Source organism: Drosophila willistoni, unplaced genomic scaffold (assembly GCF_018902025.1).
Source record: "Drosophila willistoni isolate 14030-0811.24 unplaced genomic scaffold, UCI_dwil_1.1 Seg531, whole genome shotgun sequence".
Classification (NCBI taxonomy): domain Eukaryota; kingdom Metazoa; phylum Arthropoda; class Insecta; order Diptera; family Drosophilidae; genus Drosophila; species Drosophila willistoni.
Genome location: NW_025814459.1, coordinates 4611411 through 4636464, shown reverse-complemented (window position 1 = coordinate 4636464; position 25054 = coordinate 4611411). Strand labels below are relative to the sequence as shown.

General features: G+C 34.7%; 2 protein-coding genes across 9 annotated transcripts in view; one reads left to right on the top strand and one right to left on the bottom strand.

Annotated features, from left to right (window-relative positions):
• Positions 1-23147, bottom strand: part of LOC6652564 (procathepsin L) — a 227003-nt gene extending 203856 nt beyond the window's left edge. For 2 of the 8 annotated variants that reach the window (XM_047013029.1, XM_023181257.2), the window contains exons 1-3: positions 22973-23145; positions 22751-22903; positions 22306-22692 (exon numbers count right to left, since the gene is read on the bottom strand). In XM_047013029.1, the coding sequence (XP_046868985.1) occupies positions 22306-22692; positions 22751-22903; positions 22973-23086 (654 nt within the window). In that variant the 5' untranslated portion in view covers positions 23087-23145. The other 6 variants (XM_047013028.1, XM_047013033.1, XM_047013032.1 and 3 more) reach the window with 6 other exon arrangements.
• LOC111519613 lies at positions 20711-21630 on the top strand. The gene is made up of 2 exons (XM_023181258.2): positions 20711-20876; positions 20945-21630. Exons 1-2 carry the CDS (start codon positions 20843-20845, stop codon positions 21226-21228), a joined length of 318 nt encoding a protein of 105 aa, XP_023037026.1. The 5' UTR covers positions 20711-20842; the 3' UTR covers positions 21229-21630.
• Positions 23148-25054: the final 1907 nt, after the last annotated feature.

Genomic DNA, 25054 nt, shown 5'->3' with positions numbered 1-25054 from the left:
CCCTGCGATAGATTAATAGGACTAGATTTCATGAAAAGATTTAATTGCCAATTAGATTACAATAGTTCCGAGGATTAATAATTAGACCACCAAATTTAACGTACCCAATTTATGTTCCAATAACATTCAATTCTCGTAATAACTCAACACTTCTACCAGCAAGATCCCAAGTGGTACGCAAAATTGAACTATCTTCAGCAGAAGATAACATTTTAATTCCGAATCAGGAAATTAAACCGGGCGTTTATGTTGCAAACACTATTGCAACAGCCCAAAGTACTTTTGTCCGATTCTTAAATACCACAGATAAATGCCAAATAGTAGGCGTTAACAATATAAAATTTGAATCACTTTCGCACTACGATATAGTTCAAAATACCAAAGATATAAGAAAAGAATCTGTAATTCATAAATTGAAGAAAAATTTCCCAATACTATTCAAAGACAAACTCGAAAAGTTATGCACTGAGTATAGTGATGTGTTCGGACTTGACACCGAACCGATCACAACAAATAATTTTTATAAACAAAAATTAAGACTTAAGGATGATGAACCGGTATATGTGAAAAATTACCGGAGTCCGCATAGCCAAATAAACGAGATCCAGCGACAAGTTGGAAAGTTAATCGAACAGGGTATTGTTGAACCATCTGTTTCGCCTTATAATAGCCCACTCTTGCTAGTCCCAAGGAAAACACTTTCGGGATCTAAAGAAAAAAACTGGCGATTAGTAATTGACTATCGTCAAATAAACAAAAAATTGCTGTCAGATAAGTTTCCGCTCCCCAGAATTGATGATATTCTTGATCAATTGGGAAGAGCAAAATATTTTTCTTGCCTTGACTTAATGTCAGGTTTTCATCAAATTGAACTAGAAGAAAAACCAAGAGATATAACGTCTTTTTCAACGAGCAATGGCTCATATCGTTTTACACGATTACCTTTCGGTCTAAAAATAGCACCTAATTCATTTCAGAGAATGATGACAATAGCATTCTCGGGGCTTGAGCCAAGTCAAGCTTTCCTCTATATGGATCATTTAATCGTTATTGGTTGTTCGGAACAACATATGATTAAAAATTTAGTAGATGTTTTTAAACTCTGCAGAAAAAATAATCTAAAACTGCATCCAGAAAAATGCTCATTCTTTATGCATGAGGTGACATTCCTAGGTCACAAATGCACAGATAAAGGAATCTTGCCGGACGACACAAAATTTGACGTCATCAAGAATTATCCAGTCCCACATGATGCAGATAGTGCTAGACGTTTCGTTGCATTTTGCAATTACTATAGACGTTTCATAAAAAATTTCGACGAATATTCCCGGCACATAACAAGATTATGTAAAAAGAATGTTCCATTCGAATGGACAGCAGAATGCGAAAATGCATTCCAATACTTAAAAGAAAAGCTCGTTCAACCTAATCTATTGCAGTACCCGGATTTTAGCAAAGAATTTTGCATAATCACAGATGCAAGCAAACAAGCATGTGGAGCAGTTTTAACACAAAACTATAATGGACTCCAGCTTCCAGTTTCATATGCATCAAGAGCATTCACTAAAGGTGAAAGCAACAAGAATACTACAGAACAAGAGCTAGCAGCAATACACTGGGCAATAACATATTTTCGACCATATATATATGGAAAACATTTGCGAACAGACCATAGACCATTAACATATTTGTTCTCAATGAGAATTGGAAGAGTACGACTTTACAGTAGAGTATTTGAGAGGTAAAGATAACTTTGTGGCAGACGCCCTATCAAGGATAACAATATCCGATCTAATTGACATGAACAAAAAAATCCTGAAAGTCACTACCAGGTACCAAAGTAGACAAAACAATTTCTGCGCAGAAAATAAACAAGAACTATTGCCAAGGCAAAATCTTGAAAAAGCTTCCAAGCCCAACGTATTTGACGTTATTGTAAATGACGAAGTACGAAAAGTAGTGACCTTGCGAATAACTGATTCCTCGACCACATTCAAACATGGCAAGAAAGTTATAGCAAGAATTGACATTTGCGATATCTATACCAATGGAATTCTCGACTTAGGTTAGTTTTTTCAAAGGCTCGAAAAAGAAGCCGGTATACTTAGTATCACCAAAGTCAAAGTGGCACCGAGCGAAAAGATCTTTGAAACTATTTCAATAGAATCTTTCAAAAATATGGGCAATCAAATTTTACAATTTTTAAGAGTAGCGCTACTCAAGCCGGCGACCCTCATCCAAAACGAAGAAGAAAAAGAAGCTATATTGTCTACATACCATGAAGATCTAATTCAAGGAGGTCATACAGGCATAAATAAAACAATTGCAAAAATAAAGAGACGATATTATTGGAAAAACATGACTAAATATGTAAAAAAGTTCATTAATAAATGTCCAAAATGCCTGACGTCGAAAACGACGAAACATACACGATCACCTATGATTATAACCGAAACTCCACAATATGCTTTTGACAGAGTGATAGTGGACACAGTTGGTCCACTACCACGTTCGGAAAATGGGAATGAATACGCAATCACATTAATATGTGACCTGACAAAGTATTTAGTAGCAATTCCTGTTGCAAACAAAAGTGCAACAACTGTGGCAAAAGCCATAGTCGAATCTTTTATTCTGAAGTACGGTCCAATGAAGACGTTCATTACGGACATGGGAACAGAATATAAAAATTCCATTATAAATGACTTGTGCAAGTATTTAAATATAGACAATATAACGTCTACAGCACACCACCACCAGACATTAGGTACCGTTGAAAGAAGTCATAGGACGTTCAATGAGTATATTCGTTCATATATTTCAGTAGATAAAACTGATTGGGACATATGGTTGCAGTATTTCGTGTATTGTTTTAACACAACACCATCAGTAACACATAATTATTGTCCATATGAACTAGTGTTTGGTAGACAAAGTAACCTACCAATACAATTTAATAGCGTTAATACTATAGATCCAATATATAACATAGAAGACTATTCTAAGTTAAGTTTAGATTAAAATACGCGTGTAAGAGAGCTCGAATTCTTTTAGAAAAAAATAAAATTAGGCAAAAGGAAATAAATGATAGCAAAGTATTAGATTTTAAAATATTTTAAATTTAAAAAGGAGACCAAGTTTATCTCAAGAATGAAACAGGTCATAAATTAGAATCTTCTTATATAGGACCGTTTGAGGTCATTAGTATAGAGAAAAATAATAATGTAGTTATAAAGAATAGGAAAAATAGGGAACAAAAAGTTCATAGGGATAGACTAAAAAGGAATAACAAATAAAACACAAAAAAAAAAAATATATATATATATATAACTAAACAAAAAAAAACCCAAAAAAAAAAAAAATTTTAATAAGAATATATATATATATAGATATCTTTAAAAAAAAATAAAATAAATATATAATATCAAAAAGTGAAAACGAAAAAAAAAATATATATATAAAATTTTTTTATGGATTCATCTATTATTGAAAATATATTCATATGATTTCGAAAAGAGAGAGAGAAAGAAAATTTGTCTGAGCAGACACAAACTAAAACACAAAAAAAAAAATTTTTTTTCCCTAATATACACATTTACCTTACCCTTATTTTACCTTTACTTAATTATCTAATGATTATTAATAACTCCATAATATTACGTTTTTCTCTAAAAAGGGGAGGTGTAGTATATTCATACAAATAATCATTCAGTACAATGAGCTCAACTTGTAACACTCTGTTGCAAGTATAAACAATTAAACATATACACATTAAAATATAATTGTGGACTTGAATATGTTTATATATATACATTGATGTATGTACATAAACATATTCACATAAATCTACAGCTAAGCATGATCATATATGTATGTACATTTGTATATGCACATACATATATTCACATAAGCAATGTATGCACAAGCGTACAGCCAGGCCAGCGTGTGAACGCTGACCAAGCACTTTGATGCATGCGCTCCAAAAATATGTATGTATGTACTGACACTCTCCCTCTCTTTTGTAGCTGGCTTGTAACTTAGCTTAAGCAAAATAATAATTTGGAATAAAGAATCAATCTGAAAACTAGAATCAACTGACACTGACGTGTCCGTCTTCAATATCATTTCTTCTCAAATGGAACCCGGTCATTACAATAGATCGATGGAAGAATTGTCAATACTATGCACAACAATTTTGGAGAAGATGGAATTCTGAATATGTAGCACGATTACAAAGAAGTCCAAAATGGCTGCAGACTAAGGAAAATCTAACAGTTGGATGCATAGTGCTCATCAGAGACGAGCGATTCCCCTCTCATCAATGGCCTTATGGAGACACATGCAGGACCCGATGGAGTAGTGAGAGTGGCGACGTTAAAGACATTGAATGGCTTGTTACTCTCTCGTTTCAGTTAATTCTTTTCCCAGGAGTCTTACGGACGTGAATTTGATGTTGAAGATCGTCATTATCAAAGGGGGAGAATGTTTGGGTTGGAAGTGGAGCAATACTCTTTGCTGAAAAGAGAAAACGAACGAAGAGAAACAGAGAGACCGAGAACAGCTCAAGTTACATTGGAGAGACAAACTTAGAGTTCCGTTAATTTTAATTCTTTTCTTTCTTACTTATTTTGAATTTTGTAAATGACAGCGTGGTTTGCTGTACATATAATTACTCTTGAAAATCATATTGTTCGATGCGGTTGCACCTTCTATGCCCGCCGACAATTGTACTATATTTTACGTTAAGAAAATAAAGCCACTGAATTGAAGTCACCCTGGCTATTCTCATTCCTTTCAAAACCGCCTCCGAAAGCCGCATCATACAAATCGAGCAATTTGGGGCTCCGCAAGCGCGCAGCCGTTAGCCAACACTAATTAAATAACAGACATCTATATTCGAGTGTAAAGCATATAAGCATACATTTTAGGGCAACATAAGGTATGATAGGTTAAAGGTGTGTATAATATATAACTCGCCCATTCTTCTAAAATTTTTGTCCCGACAATGTCTTAATATTAATAAACAAAAATTTTTAAAATTCTTATTTCATTTACAATTAGTTTTGAATTAGACTATTATTTATCGCTTACAAACAAAAAAAAACAGATCAGCCTTTTTTTTAAAATATAATTATTACGATTTGTTTTATTTCTTCTTAAATTTACTTCTATGATAAATTATTTTTCTGTCTCTATTATCTTCTTCTTATTATTTTTCATCTAGTTCAGTTATTTTTCCTGTTTTTCGAATGGGGTTTTAGATCTTAAGTCATCTTGGCATCTTTCTAACTCTGGTATCAACTTAAAACTCTGTTTTATTAAGTGAAAAGTGTCCAAATGAATTTTCAGTATAGTCTCCTTTAGTTCAGCATATGTCGAAATGGCGCACAGTATGTTTGAAATTTTGTTTGCTTTGACAGTAGAATTTATGAAACGAATGTATTCTCTTTGAAATATACCAAAATCATTTTCATCTTCCATAAAGATCGCACTATTTCGCATGGAAAAATACTTTAAAAATATATGCTTTGCTAGGTCAGAGGTCATTTCTTTATACTCAATAGTAATTTTAGTTTTTGAGAAATACATAGCTACGCTCTTATCATTTCAACTTGCCCTAACAAATTTTATTTGTTTTTTAAAATAATTCAATGGGGTTTCAGTTATTTGAATACATCTATGGGTATCCTCTGGAGCACTGTGCATAGTTGCCATAGTTGTAAGGTTATCCGTTACCAATACTTCTCCATTAGGTAATTGTTTTCTTGACAAGGCGTCTGCCACATGATTCTACTTGCCTTGGATATATTCAATTTTAAAATCATATTTGCTAAGCTTTATTTTCCATCGTTGGAGTTTCATTTTGGGTTCCCTAACCGTACTAAGCCAAACTAATGGTTTGTGGTCACTAAGAACCTCAAAACTTTATCCAGAGATACAGTCTGGAATATTTTGTCGCTCAGACTATTGCCAATAACTCTTTATAAATAGTACTATAAATTTCTTCGTGACTATTTAGGGTTCGGCTAGCAAAGCATATGGTCATCCCTTTTCGAGATATGACGACCCCTAGTGCGACATTACTTGCATCAGTAGCAACTTTAAATTCTTTTGTAAAATCTGGATAGGCAACAATCGCATCACTCATAATTAGAAGTTTGAGATTCTATACTGCTTCTCTATATAAGGAATCATTGAGATTCGTGTTGCCATTTTTTTTCAGTTTTAAGGTTATAGGTTTTGACAAATAAATTTCCTATAAAAGCTACACAGGACTAAAAAAGACTTTATTTGTGGTGGAGTTTGGCAAAGGGATATTTTTAATTGCATATATTTTCAATGGGTTGGGCTTAATTCCCTCTGTAGTAACTATATGAACTAAAAATTTAGTCTCCTTTTTAAAAAATTCAAATTTTTTGTCAAGCTGCAATTTTAAGATTGCTTTTCTGAGTTTTTCGAAAACTTTGCGAATTGAATCATTGTGTTCCTCAATCATCCATTTCGATAGATAAATCAATGGTAAAAAAATACTGGCATCTACCAAGTTTATCAAGTATTTCCACCATGTTGGAGATTGCAATTTATCCCTTATAGTAATTTCATTTAATCCTCTATAGTCTATTACGATTCTAAATTTATTTTTGCCTGATGCATCTTTTTTCTTCGGCACTACAAAAAGTGGGCTACAATACGAAGAGCTACTTTCTCTAATATTACCCTGTTGTAGCATTTCCTTTATTTCACATCTTCAAATGCGTAGGGGTAACTATGCTTAACCTCATTCTTAAAAGAAGTTGTTCCCCTTCATGATATTTTATGTCTCGAAATTCAGTTGGTATGTTAAGAAAATACCACTTTCTCTCTTAGCTATTCAAATGTTCAAAACTTTATTGATTATTTTCTTCTAATTCGTCTTCGAAAGCAAAAAAAAATTTCCGTTGAAGGCTGGTTTTCAACTTGATTTTGAAAAGAATGTTGACCTTTTTCAGAATGGGAGCTATGGTGGCTAAAGACAAAGCTATTTAGTTTCGTTAAACCTGTTTGAAAAGTAAAAATGAAGTAAGTAAGTCGTCTCGCCGACTTGCGTATACCATACACCAGGTGAAACAAATATTTAAAATTTCGAAAACCAAATGTATGTCTATTAAATTGCTTTAACATGCCCTCATACCATATGCTATCTCGCGCACTCTACAAACACACGAGCACTCTAGCGCCGCCACTAGCCGACGGCCAATTCTGCCCTTATGGATCGCGTAGCAAAATACGTTCATACGTATATTTTGCATGGTTTTAGTCCGATTTCAATCAAATTCGGTAGTTTGATAGAAATGGATAAGATTTATTAGTCTGCCAAATTTGATCGCGATGGTCAAAAAATTGCAAGAGCCAATCGGTTTTTTCTAAATTATGGAGGCGGAAGTGGGCGTGGCAACATATTAAAATATATGTATTCTGCGCGCATACTAAGCCAATATACATACTAAATTTGGTGACTTTAGCTTTGTTAGTTTTCGAGAAAATCAGTTTTGTTTAATTTTCGGGGGCGGAAATGGGCGTGGCAAAATTTTTAAATAGTCAATATCTGCGCGTCTATTAAGCTAGCTAAAATTTAAATTTAATGTCTGTAGCTTTCATACTTTTTAAGAAAAACAGTTTTATGTAATTTCCGGGGCGGAAATGGGCGTGGCAAAATTTTTAAATAGTCAATATCTGCGCGTCTATTAAGCTAGCTAAAATTTAAATTTAATGTCTGTAGCTTTCATACTTTTTAAGAAAAACAGTTTTATGTAATTTCCGGGGCGGAAGGGGGCGTGGCAAAAATTTGAAACAAACTCGATAAGCGTACATACTACACGAGACTGCATACCGAATTTGGTGGCTCTAGCTCTTATAGTCTCCGAGATCTAGGTGTTCATACGGACGGACGGACGGACGGACGGACGGACGGTCGGACGGACGGACAGACGGACATGGTTGTTGATCCTGATCAAGAATATATATACTTTGTGGGGTCGTAGATGCTTCCTTCTGCCTGTTACATACATTTTGGCGACTTTAATATACCATTTCACCCTATGGGTGTATGGTATAATGATTGCTCCCCAATCTATAAAATACTCTTTTCTGAGTAACAAATTTGTAAATATAGAATATTTGAGTTGTGGGATAAGTTTGTTTGGTTGCGTTAATACATAATTCTCTAGTACAAATTCTTAGTCTATGGTGTTGACATTATTTGATTTTTTATGTATTGGAAGATTTAAAAAATTATGGTTAATTAGATTGACTGAAGATCCACTATATATTAGGCATTTGTAATATTTCACATTTAACTTAATTGTTACGTATTGTTTTCTGAAAAGGCACTAATTTGAAAATTTTCGCTCGTATCCATTCGTTGGTGTCCACTACTTACTTCTCTATTTCTTTTATTTGGCCTATTGGTTTGCCTCTCGAATATATTATTTATTTCTGCATTTATCGGATTTTGTTCCTAGTGTAGCTGTTGGTTAAATTGATTATACAGCTGATTGTAATGGCTAGATTGGGTTACGCTCATTTGACCATTGGCATATTGAGGTTGAATTGATTGGTTAGACCCTGGATCCATAAATGAATTTGATGATTAAAAATTTTGATCGTCACAAGCCATATTATTCCTATAATTAGTTGGCATGGAACTATTTTTAATGCTGAATTGTTTCTTTTCTTCATAAAAGCCTTCATGCTGCGCGATACGTATGCGTATGTGCGATGCGTATCTGATTCACCAAAATCAAATTAAACCAAATTAGGCTGGGTAGTACAGGGACCAGCACAAACCAATCTACAAGCATCACATTTTACTTGCTGTCAAATAGAAGATGTATGTCTACAACAGATGATGAAGTAACAATTCAGTATGGAAAACTTCGGTGCCTTCACAATAAAGATCGACAAAACACGGTCTGTGGAAGAGAGAATAGCAATAGAAAAGGCGGAAATTTCAATTAAACAAACCGCAGAAGCATATAGAACGAAATAACAAAACTTTCGGACGAAGGTTACGCCGTCCAATTAACAGACATTAACGTTCTCAACTCTCCAAAAATGTGGTTTTTACCACATTTTGTTGTTATCAACCCAAATAAGCCCGGCAAGGTTCGACTTGTGTTTGACCCTGCGGCTACTTGCAACGGTACGTCCCTCAATCAATAGCAACCTGCTTACTGGTCACCGTCTATAATATGGATTTTTATACCATTTCGGCTACATGCGGTAGCAGTCGTAGCAGACATTCGCGAAATGTTTAATCAGGTGAGCATTACAGAATGTGATACTGCAGCACAATGTTTCTTATGGAGAGATCTTGACCAAAAAAGAGAGCCATCAATATTTCAAATGAACGCAATGTTGTTTGGAACTACTTGCTCACCATTTCTGGCTCAATTTGTCAAAAATTACAATGCTAGCAAATTAAAAGATGAACAACTCGTCGCAGTAAAAGCTACATTGGAAAATCATTACGTAGATGATTTTCTTGATTCCAAACTTAGTGCGTATGAAGTCATGAACAACATTAAAGCAATCACGAAAATACACTTAAAAGCTAGATTTGAATTGTGTCAATTTATATCAAACAGAGAAGTGATACAATCCATTCCCAAAATTTTCAGAGCGAACAAGTCTACAGCAATGATAGGGGATTAAATGGACGTACAACAAAAGGTACTAGGAGTATTGTGGGACGCAAGGCGATTTCTTCACGCACTCTACTACGGTAATGCATAAAGTTACAGATGATCTGCTTTCTGGCAAAGTTACACCAACAAAGAGGAATGTATTGTCAGTAGAACATTCGCAATATGACCCATTGGGACTCATGACACCAGTCACAATTAAAAGACGAATCCTTATGCGAGATGTATGGGAGTCTGGAATCGGCTGTGATGACCAAATCTAGGGAGATCTAATAAAGAAATTGCGAAATTGAATATAGGGATTAATATCAATTGAGGGCACCAAAATTCCAAGGTGTTATAGCTCTAATCTGAACAACGCCGAAAGCGTTGAAATGCACATATTTAATGACGCAAGTGCAAGCTTATTCTTCAGTTGCCTATCAGATGCAGCTACGTTAAGGAGGATAAATGTCAATTTGATGTGTCACTGATTGCATCTAAGGCAAGGGTTTCTCCAATCAAACATATAACTATTCCGAAACCGGAAACGATGGCCGCCGTACTGGGATGCCGTTTGGCTGAAATGATAAGCCACGAATTACAAATCAATATAGATCAACGTTACTTTTGGACTGATTCACGTACGGTTCTTACCTGGATTAACAGCGATAAACGTATTGATGTTTTTATCGCAAATCGAATAGGTGAGATTTGTGAAAAATCGGTAAGATCAGAGTGGCGCTGGCTATCAACAAATGAAAACATCGCTGACGTCATAACGCGTGACAACATATCAGAGCATAAGCTTCATTGGCGGGACCCGAATTTTTTCAAGGACCAGAACATGGGATCAAAAACCCATTATAGAAGAATTCGACCAAACAGGGGTCGTAATGGTAATTCAAGAGATGGAACATCCAATGGATATACTCATACAAAAAATTTCCGGATACAATAAATTGATTCGCAGTACTGCCTGGATTGGGAGATACATACATAACTTTACGAAACGGTTAAAAGGTAATCGAAAATTGAATGAGTTAAGTGTCGGCGAAATTGAATGGGCGGAAACTGTCTGGTGGAAGGTTTTACAGCAACAGCTATTTCAGGACGATCTAATCAGCCTAAGGACCGGAAAGCCTTCTTCAAAATTGAGGTTGTCAAAATATTGTGTATACCTGGATGACAATGGCATAATGCGAGTGGATAGCAGAATACAACGTGCAAAAGAGGTATCGACATATACCAAAAGCCCAGTTGTTCTCGATGCCAAAAATATGTTTACTCGGATGCTGATCAATAAAATTCATGTCGACGCACAACATGTCGGAACACAGGTAGTAGTACATCAGTTCAGGAAGGCATACTGGATGCCAAAATTAAAAAGGATCATCAGAACGACGATGAATGCTTGTGTTTGGTGTAAACGCAAAAAGGCAAAACCACAAACACCAAAAATGGGATTTCTGCCCGAAGAAAGGTTTTTCACCCACAAAAAACCATTTACAGCAACAGGCGTCGATTACTTCTGTCCATTTTACACCAAAGCAGAAAGAGGAACTCGAGTCTCAAAACACCTCCGCAAACGGTACGGAGTAATATTCACATGTCTGACTACTAGAGCAATCAACGTGGAGATAGCCCACTCCCTAGACACCGATTCTTGCATAATGGCAGTTCGTAGAATGATGGCTCGACGTGAACCTATACATTTGTATATATGATTTATCTGGTCAGATAATGGCACAAATTTTCGCGGAGCAGCACGAGAGTTACAAGAAGCCCTAGAGGACCTGGATGAGTGTGCCGTGAAAGAGTACATGGCAAGTATTAAAATAATTTGGAATTTCATTCCAGCAAATGCACCAAATTTCGGAGGCTGCTGAGAGCGACTAGTAGGCTGTTTTAAACGTGCAATTGAAGCAATTTTAACAGTAAACGCAAATCCCAGCGATCAAACGTTGCAAACAATTTTTACGGAGGCAGAATATCTGGTCAACAGCAGACCATATATACTGGAATCTGATGACCCCGACGACGAACTTGGTCTATGTCCAAACGATATTTGTATTCCGCAAAGCTGCATACTCCATGGCCCAGGCAATTTTACTTCCAATACGATGGAAAAACGAGCTTGGAGAATCTCGCAGTACCAGATCGACTTTTTTCTGGAAACGTTTCATTAAAGAATATCTTCCCAAACTTGGAGGTCGACGACATGGTTGCTATGAAAGACAACACCCCGCGCGGCGAATGGCTGCTCGGTCGAGTTATGAAAGTTTTTCCAGGTGAAGATGGATTTGTACGCGTAGTCGAAGACGGCTAAAACACGTATCGCCGCCCGGTCAACCGTCTATGCAAAATAGGAGTCAAGCGCTACGATGACAAGGATCATGCTCAAAAATGTAATTCCGCACTAGGTGCCGCTATGTCGTAGCTTATTAGTATGGTAGTAATAAATTATTATTTTGTTTTTTTATTTTTTTTTTATTTACAATCTGTCCTTGGACAATCAGTAAATTTGGAGATACATAAAACATAGCAGAAATAGTCGGTTCCACTTTAATAGTATATAAACTCTAAGTTGTACAGATGAGTAATTAAATCTACTTAACTATTTATACATGTGTTTGTGTATTATTACAAGGGTTTCATTTTATTTGGTATATATAGGGGAGAGGGCCCAGTTGTGACTCAGGCCCAGTTATGACATTCTCAAATATTTTTGAAATGCGGTATTGAATTACAGTTTAAGCCCTGTAAATCATGTTTGTTAGACGTTCTGCAGTTTTTGAACAGACCCCAACGTTAATAATCGTATTGTATATACGCGTACCAAACATCGTGTTGAAAATCGTGCGAAAAAGTTTTTTTCCATTTTTTTCAAAGTACCAAAATTTTATGAAATTAACAGTAAAAAGGTGAGTGTAATGCATCAAAATACTGTATTTGCCGTATATTTTGTGATTCTATAAAAATTTATGTGATTATGTAGTGTCTATAAAAAATATACATATAAACTTTAATCTATAAAAAGGCCCGGTTATGACTCAGCTGGGGTGCATAGTTATGTCCCTTTTTTTTTTTGCACTCGGATTATGTAAAATTGTCAAATTTCCACATTTTTGTTGTTGTTTAACAACAAGGAAAGGATATTTTCATATTGAGACCAGTTTGTCCGAGAATATTCTGGAAGATCTCGATCGGGAATGTTCATTCGAAGTGCGCTAGCATTTAAGCAAGTTATTTCGCTTGCAAAAACTGCGAAAGTGACATGGACGACGAGGGCTAAAAATCGTTCTCATATATGGCCATTTTATTTTGGTGTTTTCATTGTTTTTAGTTTTGAAGCCCTTCATAATAAGTAAACCATTAAATCACAACAATTCGTGTGACATTCCTTTCATATTTTCTTATTTTCAGTGAATTTCTTAAGGTGAGTCATAACTGGGCCACTTTTTTTTTGGGTTAAAAAAAGTTATCCAAATTAAATCTGTTCCAAAATTTTTTGAGTAACTCAAATAAACATACAATCTTTGGAAAAAAGTTGCGTTTGGTTAATATTTAAATGTTAAACTTCTTAATTTTTAATTTTCCGGAACTGAAGAAAAAATTTCGAGGTTTTTCAAAACCCGGGTCATAACTGGGCCCTCTCCCCTATTTATATTTATGTAGATGCACATATATAAAACAAAAGTTAAATTCTATTTGGAAGATCTAATATATGTAATCTTTTTAGTCTTCTTGTTGTTATATTATCAAATAGACTTAGATCTAATGATTTTGGGTGGTTGTGCAGTCTGTCAATATATCTAACACTAAACTCTGTTGTTTCATCCTTTACAAATGGTATATTAAGGTCCTTATGAATTTCAGCATTGGACACATACCAAGGTGCGTTAACAATTGTGCGTAGGGTTTTCGATTAATAGCGTTGCAAAATTTCAATATTTGATGGGCTCGTGGTTCCCCAAAGTTGTAGCGCATAAGTCCAAACAGGCTTTAATATTGCTTTGTAAAGTCTTACTTTGTTTTCAATGTTAAGCTGGGACTTGTGTCCTAATAGCCAGTACATTTTTTTGGTGTTAATATTCATCTGCTTCTGTTTTTCTTTGATATGTGCCTTCCAGGTTAACCTTCGATCAAGATGAATTCCAAGATATTTAACTGAATCTCTTTGGGGGATTTCACAATTGTTTAGTAAGACTTTTGGACAATTTCCTCGTCTTAAGGAGAATGTTGCTTGTACAAACTTTTGCGAGTTAACTTTGAGTTTCCATTGGTGTAGCCATTTTTCTATTAAGCAAATTTCTCTTTGTAGGTATTCTGTTGTCCTGTTAGGAATGCTGCTTGATCATCTGCATATGTAGCCACGTTGACATTAGATGCGATAGGCAAGTCAGATGTAAATAATGTGTAAAGTACAGGGCCTAAAACACTTCCTTGAGGAACTCCTGCATTTATAGTAAAGAGATTAGAGATTTCTCCTTGTTGTCGAACATAGAAATGTCTATTGCCAAGATAAGACTTTAATAATAGACAGTAATGAGCAGCAAGCCATATCTTTATTTTATACAGAATGCCATCGTGCCATACTCGGTCAAACGCTTGCTGCACATAAAGGAAAACTACGGAGCAGTATTCCTTATTTTCAAGAGCATTAGTGATTACATTAATTATACGATGGAATTGCTCATGTGTTCCATGCTGCTTTCTGAACTCAAACTGATGTTCGGGTATGATGGTAAGATCGTCCAACACTGGCAACATTCTTCTCAGCAGTATTTTTACAAATACTTTGGAAAAAGTAGCCAGCAGACTAATGAGACGGTATAACGAAACGCAGTTTTCTGGTTTATTCGGCTTGGCTATCATTATTATTTCAGCACATTTCCGCTGACTAAGGTAGTGTAGTATACTTTTAGGGATAGGATTAGGCCACATACTTTTAGGGATAGATTATAACTAATTAGAACTTAAGCATAATGTTTAGCTTTAAGTACCTTTAAGAACACTAGCCATAAGACCAATGTAAATGCTCCCCTATAAATACCGGGCTTGCGGCCCCAATAAATCACTTCAAGTCCAACCTTGCCTTCGCCTACTTCAGTAGTGTTCAAGACGAAGGATGGCGTTATAAATAAGTGTCAGGAATTCAATCGACTTACGACACAAGTTCTTTGCAGTGATACCATCAATCTGATCACACCCGGGAGCCTTTTTATTCTTAATTAATTTGAATTCTCCGCAGACTTCTTCAAAGCTGGTTTTTCGAATTGGTAGTCCATTTGATTTGGAGAGTCAAGGAATAATTTTATTTCTGATTCTATACCAGCGTCATGAATATCGTTTGGCTGAAAGACTGTGTACAGATATTGAGCAAAGGCGTTTACTTTTTCTTTTTCAGATTTGCACCATGTTCCGTTGATATCCTTGATAGGAACTTTCCTGATTGTTGGGCGTTTCAGATACATCGTAGCTGTCCAGAGATTGTGTTGTTGATTCGGCGAATGTGGATCTAAGCTCTTTAGATACTCTGTTAGAAATTCTTGCTTTAACTCCAGTAATTTATTTTTTAAGATCTGACGCGGCTTTATTAAACAACGCTTTATCTGTTGGACTTCTTGTCTCTTGCCATTTTTTCCAAAGTTTCCTTTTTTGTTTTATTTGACGTCTTACTTCATTTGGTACAGTAAAGTTGTTATTTTGAGTATCATCGCTTGGGGGTGTACTCCAATAGCTGACCTCATGAATCGCGTTTGTAAAATTTGCTACAGCAGTATCTATCTCGGATCCAGTTTTTAATATAATGTTTAGGTCAATTTTTTGATCTAACAAGTATCTGAACTCAGCAACTTCAGTTTTGCTTGTTACAATCTTGTACGGGCTTCTCGGATTTTTGTGGATTCGCGTACTATAAGCCATTATTATAGGCGAGTGATCAGAATTTAGGTCCAAACTCTCTGAGATAGCAAGAGTTTGCTGTGGGATTCCATTATAAACGACAAAATCCATTAGGTCAGGAATTTTACTGGGATCAGTGGGCCAATATGTAGGTTTACCGGTTAATAACACACTGAGGCTATTATTTCTGAAGCATTTATAGAGCTCCTTGCCTTTAGGGTTTGCCAGTCTCGAGCCCCACCAGAGGTGCTTCGCATTATAGTCTCCACCAGAAATAAACTTTGGTCCCAGTTTTTTGAAAAATTGCTTGTAATCATCTATCTCTTTAACAGTAAACTTTGGAGGGAAACAGATGGCAGTAACAATCAACTCGGCATGCATACATTTGCATTTCATATATTATTCCATTTTTAACAAACAGTGCAGCCCCGCCTTGGGCTCTTCCAGATAGTTTACACAGGCCGACATTTTCGAGGTCATGAAAAAGTGTTCCAAGTTCAATAGGTCATTTATAGTAATTTGGGGGTGCTGATCACGGCCCTGTACTTAGTTTTTGCCCATCACGTCAGGATTTCGAAAAAAATGCGTTGGAATTATTCAAAATGGTCTCATTTTCAATATTTTCTAGTATAATATAAACAAGTTATTATACTCAAAACGTTATTATTTTAACATATTAATATATTAGGTATGATTTAAACGCAATTTACACAAAATCAAAGAGGCGTTTCTTTGTTATCATGCATATTATCATACACTTTGGATATGGTTCCAAAATGAGTAAAATTCGAACCAAAAAGTATGCTATAGGGATTCAAAGAATTTGCAACTTGTTAATTATAAAGAATTATTGTAATTTTATGCATCTAACAAATTGTTTATAAGTAATGTTGGCAAACAACAGCTATTTTTCTTAAACAAGAAATTCTACAATTCGTTAAAAATGTAGAAAAACAATTTTCAACTTTATATAGTATACTTTTGGGTGCCTATTTTCCAACCCTAGATCCCCTAATTTCACAAAATCTGGACGTGATGAACAAAAACTGAGTATGCAGTCAGAACCAGCGTACCCGAATTAGTTAAAAACACTTCTCAGGTTAACGGCACCAAAAATCATGTCGGCCTGTGTTATTTGCACAGTAAATCTCATATCCTCTGAGTTTAAAAAATGAATTGTTTGTAAACTGACTCTCTGGTATCAACATTATATCAATATCATTTCACTTTATGAATAAGTTTATTTCATGAACATGATTTGATAGACCATTTTCTACAGAAAATCGATTTATTTCGTGTCCGTAGATTCTTTTGCGGATTTATAATTTATTAAAATCCTACCGACTGCGCCAATTAAATTATTAATTTAATTTTTTTCTTAAGTTTAAGTCTTTACAATTGAACAGAAGATTAGCGAGAGAATCGACAAGCAACAAATTAATAAAGAAAAAGCAACATAGCGTACGTGACTCAATGCAAGCTGTACTCACTGCCGTAGCTTATTAGTATGGTAGTAATATGCCTCGAACAAAATCGATATATCTAGTATTTTAAGTTTCGATTATTTCAATGTATTCTGAGCTTAGCGATATACGGCCACACTTAAAAAAAGACCACGCTGACAATAAGAATATTGTAAAACACGCTTTTAAGAATGGATATTTTCTTCTAAAAATAACACTCACTCTTCTTATTTCTCTCATATTTTTTTATATTTACTTTATTTGCACTAAGTCTATATTCCAGTGTAAAGCATATAAGCATAAACGAGAATGTGTTAAATATACATATACCTTTATATATGTAGGTATTTACTTTTAATATTTTTTTCATTGCCAACTGGCACACCCGGCCACATAACCCAAATCCCTTTTTGAATTACTATTAACTTATGAATCTATATTAGTTCTAATTATCGTATCTAAATTTAAAGTGCTATATCTTTTTGCATACCTTTATTTTGTAATTTCCTAGAAAATTAAGTCATGAAAACCGTTTTGTTTGGAATTAAACTCATAACTTGAAATTTCGTTATGTTTCATGCGTAAGTTATTTCTTTGAGGAATTCGTTGCCTGAATCCATGACTATGCAAGACACCGATCTTTAGCATACACTTGTGTTATCGTTAGCAAAGTAGAAAGATTTAAGCAGCTAGCAATTACACGTGCATTTGCACCAATTCAGAAATAGCACCCAACGTGGGGCCCGAGTAAAACTTAGGACAACCCCACTACTATTCGGATATGTACACCACCAAAAAATCGACATACTTTTGCTCATTATCATCCATTTATATTAAATTGTTTAGATTAATTTTATTCTTAAGCTAGTTATGCAGACTCGTAATGCGATGGACCCGTTAAATATGCATTTTTTGACAACTTGACATGAAACAATTTGTAAGATAAAATAATGGAAACGAAACTCTAAGAAGCTAGAAAATCAGGTGATGCCACAACTCAGCGTTCAGGACCTAGTCGACCTGCCAAGGCCAAACCTATATGTAATCAAAGAGCAGTTCAAAAGAGACGGATCAGCACGTAATCATCGACCATCTCAAGTCAACATAGGCCAACGCCTACTCGGGGTAGTAGTCCAGACCAAGTACTTCTCCAGACTACGCAAGTTTCACACAAACCGCTATCCAAGCACAACAGGAACAGATAGTAAACCATTTAGCTTTGCCGGTTGAAGACAAGTAAGCATCTATTCGAACTGAGCGCAACGAACCAAAACCCCATTAGACGTTCAGCATCCCTGCACTAAGAAGAGAAGAACAGTATAATCCCACGCAAACACCTAGAAACCTTAGTAGTCAGACTCAGAACTCAAATAGAGGGTCGCGAGCAAAATAGACATTGTCACCCAAGAAAGTAGCGAAGTTAGCGAATAAAATTTGATGGTTCTAAAGAGAGAATGAATTCAAAGGATTAAGTTACAGAGCTCAAGTTTCGCATGTAGGCTTGAATATAGTGCACAGGTGGCATATTTCGGATTCAGCCGGAACGGACCACTATATCATATAGCTCCCATTCAAACGGCAAAGTCACGAAGAGTGACTCTTCTCAATAACTTCGTTATTTTATGATTATTATTACACCTATAAACGACTGTGCCATATCGGGCACAGGACTTTATAAAGATCGGGTGATCATATAGCTCTCATAGGAACGATCGGTCCGATCGGTCGGTGACTTTTGTCAATAACTTCGTTACTTTTGACGGGATTGCTTTCAAATGAAACATTTGTTAGTTAAATAAATCTGTTAATGACTGTGCCGAATTTGATAAAAATCGGGTGACTATATCATATAGCTTCCATAGGAACATATTTCAACTACCAGATTGGTTTTAAAGCCGTACGTGATTTCAATTTTTAATATCTCTTGGTTATTTGATGGTAACCTCTCTGTTTAAGAAGAAACATCGTACTCATCTGAAGCGGCTTCACCAAATCAGATGTACTAAAGAAAACGCAATACAACTGTACTTTTGTCACAAACAACTAACCTAGCATATGACTAAAATAACAATCAACACATGTTGTGGAAAATAATAAAAAAATGTAATTCTAAACTAAAAAAAAAAGATCACAACGGCAAATTGGCCGACGCCGTGCCCAAAACAATAATAAGTTTTCAACCCCCGAATATGTGGGTTTGAGTCTTTTAGTAAGATCTTCTAAGAACAATTGCTACCTCCTAGAGCTTAAGATTCTCGACTTATACACCGTTTATTTGTAAATAAAACCAGTTTATATTTTGCATTCAACGAATGAATTTTATTATATTCCTTCCCTCTGGAGTCCCTATTTCTTTTTGGTCCTTCGAGAAAACAGAATTCTGCGGTTTCTCCAAACCCGTGGTAACTCAGTGCAAGTGTAAATGCTTAGATCAGCTAAAGGTAGCAAACTAAAAGAACTCTTTTTTTCCCCACCAGTGGTAAGAGACAGACTATAATATACGACAATATATTGCTTAATAAATAAAAAGTGCGTGCGTCCGATTTTTAAGGCAGTTTGGCTAGTAGAGCTACTGTAGTGATTCGGTGGAGTATTTTTGTGTGTGGTGTATTCGAAGCCCTAATATCGAAAGTAAAAATGAAATGTATAGTGTATATATGTATGCACAAATATAGTTGCAAGTAGGCAACAAAAATTAAAGCAGCAGCAGAGCAATTACACAGTTGCAAAGAAGGAGCAAGGCAACAAGACAGTTGAAGTGACGAGGGAAGGACGGTCGCAGGTGCCCGCAAGACGAAGGAGAAGAGGCGACCCGAGGAAGGCGAACAATCAGCAAGCTATCGGCGAACTCTACCCATTGGCGGACAAGCAGCAGCGGACAGGATTATCAGATAAGATATTAAAATAAATAGTTATAAGTAAATCAATCTATTTTATTTTTATTATTATATACTTATATCGATATCCTAAAATACACATACGGCAAAAATGTTCCCTACCAAAACTGTAAAATTGTTAGTGAATCAAATCGAGTTGCATAAAAAGATAAAGAAGTTAGAAGAGTTAGATACTATAAAGTAACTTGCAAGATTCTGAACGAAGTAAGTGAGATATAGAAGCAATGGATTAGTTACCAAAGCCAAATGCTACAGAGTGGAGTAATCGATCACCACTATTTCACAGATGGAAAATATGAGGAAGGGCTAGATATAGCAGCCAGATTACTAGCCAAAGGAGAGTCAAGCAGGCAAGGCACACTGTAAGCAGGAGATATTTAAGGATAAAGTCTATCAGCTCAAGGATTAATTGGATAGGGTAACCAATGATTTACGTACTTTAGACAGTTCAACAGGCAATGAGGTATGCATAATATATATTAAAAAGATCAATTATTTATGGGAGAAAGTACAGTCGTGACAGGTTTTAACAAAAGATGCAAAATTTAAGAACGCTATGGATGATTTAGAATTTGATGTCCAGAATGCATTTATAAGTTAACTCATATTACTATGATATGCTTACGATATTATGAAATGTGAGCACAAGCCATTTAACACGTTGCTATGTGGGAACATACCAATGCCATGTTGGGGCAGTTGGCATTATTGATAGTATATTGTACTTAGCTACTAGAGCTGTGCGAAACATCGATGTAGTATCGAAACATCGATGTTTCTCCTTTCGTATAAAACATCGATTTTTTTCTCCGATGTTCGATTTTGTCAATTTTTCCATCACTTAGAAAAAGAAACGCAGTAAAAGCTAGAACGTAATTTTAGGAGTTATTGGTGTTGGCAGGCAGCGTTTATAATGAAAAAATATCTTAGAGCTTCAAATGGGCAAGGTATGTACAAATATATATTAACTGTACGTTCTTTCCAAGATAACCTCTGTGCTTTGTATTATTTGTAGGGGAGTGTGTAGGTTGTAGTGCGGCAACCATTGAAGAAAAACAACAAGAGGAAAAGACGCAAGCCAAAAAGGCGCAATATGGGCAGTCCAATGGAAAGACTGCCAAATGTTTAATATGTGGTAAAATTGATCAAACCAGCGGAAACACCACCAACATGGCGGGGCATTTAAACCGGGTACACCCAACGTTAACTGTGAGTGAGTTGCCAAAGTCTTCAGGACATATGGCGGCTTATTTGGATAAAAAATATGAAACGGAAGAGGGATTGGGACAGCGCATTTGAAAAAAATTAAATTTCTGTTTTATAGTTTTAAGTTTGGAAAAAAGATTCTTTTTTAATCTTTATTAATCTTTATTAAATAAGAATCTTTTTCCCAAACTTAAAACTATAAAACAGAAATTTAACAAAAATTTAACAGAAAAACAAAAAATGTATCATATTACTTCGATGTAGTATCGATACATCGATGTGTTTTCCTGAAAAACATCGATGTGGCCAAACATCGGTGTTTCAACAGCTCTAGTAGCTACCACTTTTTGGGCCCTTGCTTACTATTTCTAACTGGCTCGATTATTCTTATTCGGAGAGAGGAGCTTGGAACACAATCATATCGCAACACAACATCTGTCTCGTATTAATTAATATTATAAAATGATTAATAAATTGGAATTCATTGAAACTGAACTTATTAACTTATATACAGGGCCCATAAGAACGATCAGTCGAAAACAGTGATTTTTGTCAATAGCTTCATTATTTTCTAAGCTTTTGTCATGCTGAGTTTAATATACCTCCAAATCACTGCTCCAAATTTTATCTAATACACATACGATATGATGGGATGGTTTATTTTTTCAATATTCTTATATCAAATCGACACACATACATTGACATTTTTCGTTGGCTCTCTTTGTGCCTACCCCTGGTATACGAAATTCGGCGCGGCCGATGTCAGACCCCGCCGTCTGGTTCTTATACATTGTATGGGGGTCTGTCCAGACCCAGGTGTGCAAACTAAGGTGTCAATTTTAAATCCTGATTCTCATCCTTCTCCAAGACCTTTTGTAAATGGTTACCTTTTGGAATCGACAGATAAGTTCATTTTGGAAGCTACCTAAAAGTAGAAGTCGCTTACTAATGTAGAAAGAAGCTAAAATCGCGTCCAAAGTCAGGAAAGGTCTGTTTAAAATCAGATGGGCAACGGAGGATTACCGCCAATGAGAAAAATTTCATTAAAAGTCATTTCATTTCAACGCCAATAAAAAAATTTGATTAGCAATGAAAATTTTCCCCATGCTTATGAAAAGACTAATGCATTGCAAAAGTAATTCATTAGTAACGACTCTAATGTCTACTTACTTTTGAAACGTATTTGTAATCAGATGATCTCATAAGTCCTCCTGTGGCCTGTAAATACCTTAATGTGTTTCGTAGAGAGCCGCCAGTGCACCCTTGATTACCGAAAGAAATGCTGCAATCCACAATTTGTTGTACACTTAGAGACAAAAGTTTACCAGTGCGTTTAAAAATTTGTCCCTCTATACTCTCGGCAATACTGAAAGCATAGCATGATCCACAGTTTTGTTGATTATGCGCTAGCGTAGTAAATCCTTTTTTCCTCCAATCAAAGCTATCTGGAACATTCTCCAAGTGTGACATACCAACAACTTCCTTCATATCTTCTGTACTGGTGTTACGTTGACTCCTTATTAAACGCAAATACCTTTTAAGATAGGCATCGGTATTCTACAGAAGAAAAACATTTTCGCTTAGAAAGAATCTTTCATTATAGAACTTTTTATACCAAATCTGCCAAAGCATTGGTTCCCAAAGTAAAATTTCTATCACCGTACTTGTAAAGTTTGTTATGGTCATTTACAAGCTTACAATTTTCGTTAAATGCTTCAAGGCTTCGTAATTTATCATATACACGATAGTAGCTCTTATTATTAATTTTCTGAAATATAACAAAATATGTAAAAAAAAATTATTTTAACTTAATTTCTTTCACTAATTCTTTATTAACCTTATAAGTTTCAAATTCTTCATTGCAAGTAAGAGAAGTAAGATCAGTTCTACATTTAACCGAAGTCTTATTTAGTACACAAACAACGATGCATAAAAGAATTAACTTAAACATTGTGATAGTTTTTAAAATATCTATTATTTGTTGAAGGCAATTCACAAACTGCGATTCAGTAAGTGCAATTTTATTTATAAATCTTTTGAAATGTGTGCTTTTATAAAATGAAGTAAGTAAATCGACTTGACGAATTAGGTATACCATACACCAGGAAAATAAATATTTAAAATTTTTAGTACCAAATGAATTTACGTATTTTTAAAAAACTCTGTTAACATTCTTTTTACAAGCATATCTTAGAATATCTTTAGTCAACTCATGCCTTTTGGAAAACCGTTTATATGCATCCCCTTCCGGGTGCGGAAGGGTCGTTGAAAAAAACTCGATCACTTTACATACAACACGAGTCCACATACCAAATTTGGTGGAACTATCTCTTATAGTCTCCGAAACTAAGGCATTCATACGGACGGACATACGGACATGGCTAGATCGACTAGGCTGTTGATGTTGATCAAGAACATATATACTTTATGAGGTCGAAAAAACTTCCTTCTGCCTGTTACATATATTTTGGCGACTTTAATATACTATTTTACTCTATAGAAGTATGGTATAAAAATATAAGGGTATTGATGTTTATTTACATTAGGGTTCCTCTTCTGCGTTAAATGGCCTTTTTGTTGTTATAATATATAATATATAATATATAATATATAATATATAATATATAATATATAATATATAATATATAATATATAATATATAATATATAATATATAATATATAATAATATAATATATAATATATAATATATAATATATAATATATAATATATATAATATATAATATATAATATATAATATATAATATATAATATATAATATATAATATATAATATATAATATATAATATATAATATATAATATATAATATATAATATATAATATATAATATATAATATATAATATATAATATATAATATATAATATATAATATATAATATATAATATATAATATATAATATATAATATATAATATATATATATATATATAATATATAATATATAATATATAATATATACCTAATATATAATATATAATATATAATATATAATATATAATATATAATATATAATATATAATATATAATATATAATATATAATATATAATATATAATATATAATATATAATATATAATATATAATATATAATATATAATATATAATATATAATGTTGAAATAATTCTCTCTCAACTCAATGCATGCATGATCACACACATACGAATATATATATGTAACTTTGTATACTCTCTCTCGAGATGCGTTAAAGAGAACAATGACTCGATGAGAGACAAATAGATAGAAGTTAGTCGCGAATAAACTGCACAACCAACCACACGCATTCTGTTTTATTATAACAATAGGTTATGGACCCAGGCAACGTGCCTATGTGGTTGCTGTGGTAATTTCTAGATGAAATTAGATTTCGCGCTTTGTTCTAGACGGTTTTTTCACAAAGTATATATAAACGAGTATAATGTCGGCGTTATATCAGATCGATAAACTCGAGGACAGTAATTATGACTCGTGGTGCATCCAGATGAAAAGTGTGCTGGTGCATGCGGATTTGTGGAATGTGGCGTCAGGTGTATTGGCAAGGCCAACTACGGGGGAGAACACCGGATGGACGACGCTGGATCAGAAGGCATTGGCAATGATCACCTTGAGCGTCAAGACTTCACAGTTGGGACATGTGAAGCACTGTGCAAGTGCACATGAGGCTTGGAAGAAGCTTCAGGAAGCTCATCAACCCAGAGGACCCGTTAGAAAGGTGGCACTTTTCAAGAAATTGCTAAGTAAACGCATACAGGAGGGTCAAAGCATATCGAGTTATTTGTCGGATTTCAAGGAAATCTTGGACAAACTTGCTGGCGTTGGAATTGAAATATTGGACGAGCTTGTAACGATTATTTTGCTATCCAGTCTTCCAGACGAATTCGACAATTTCGTTGTCGCCATAG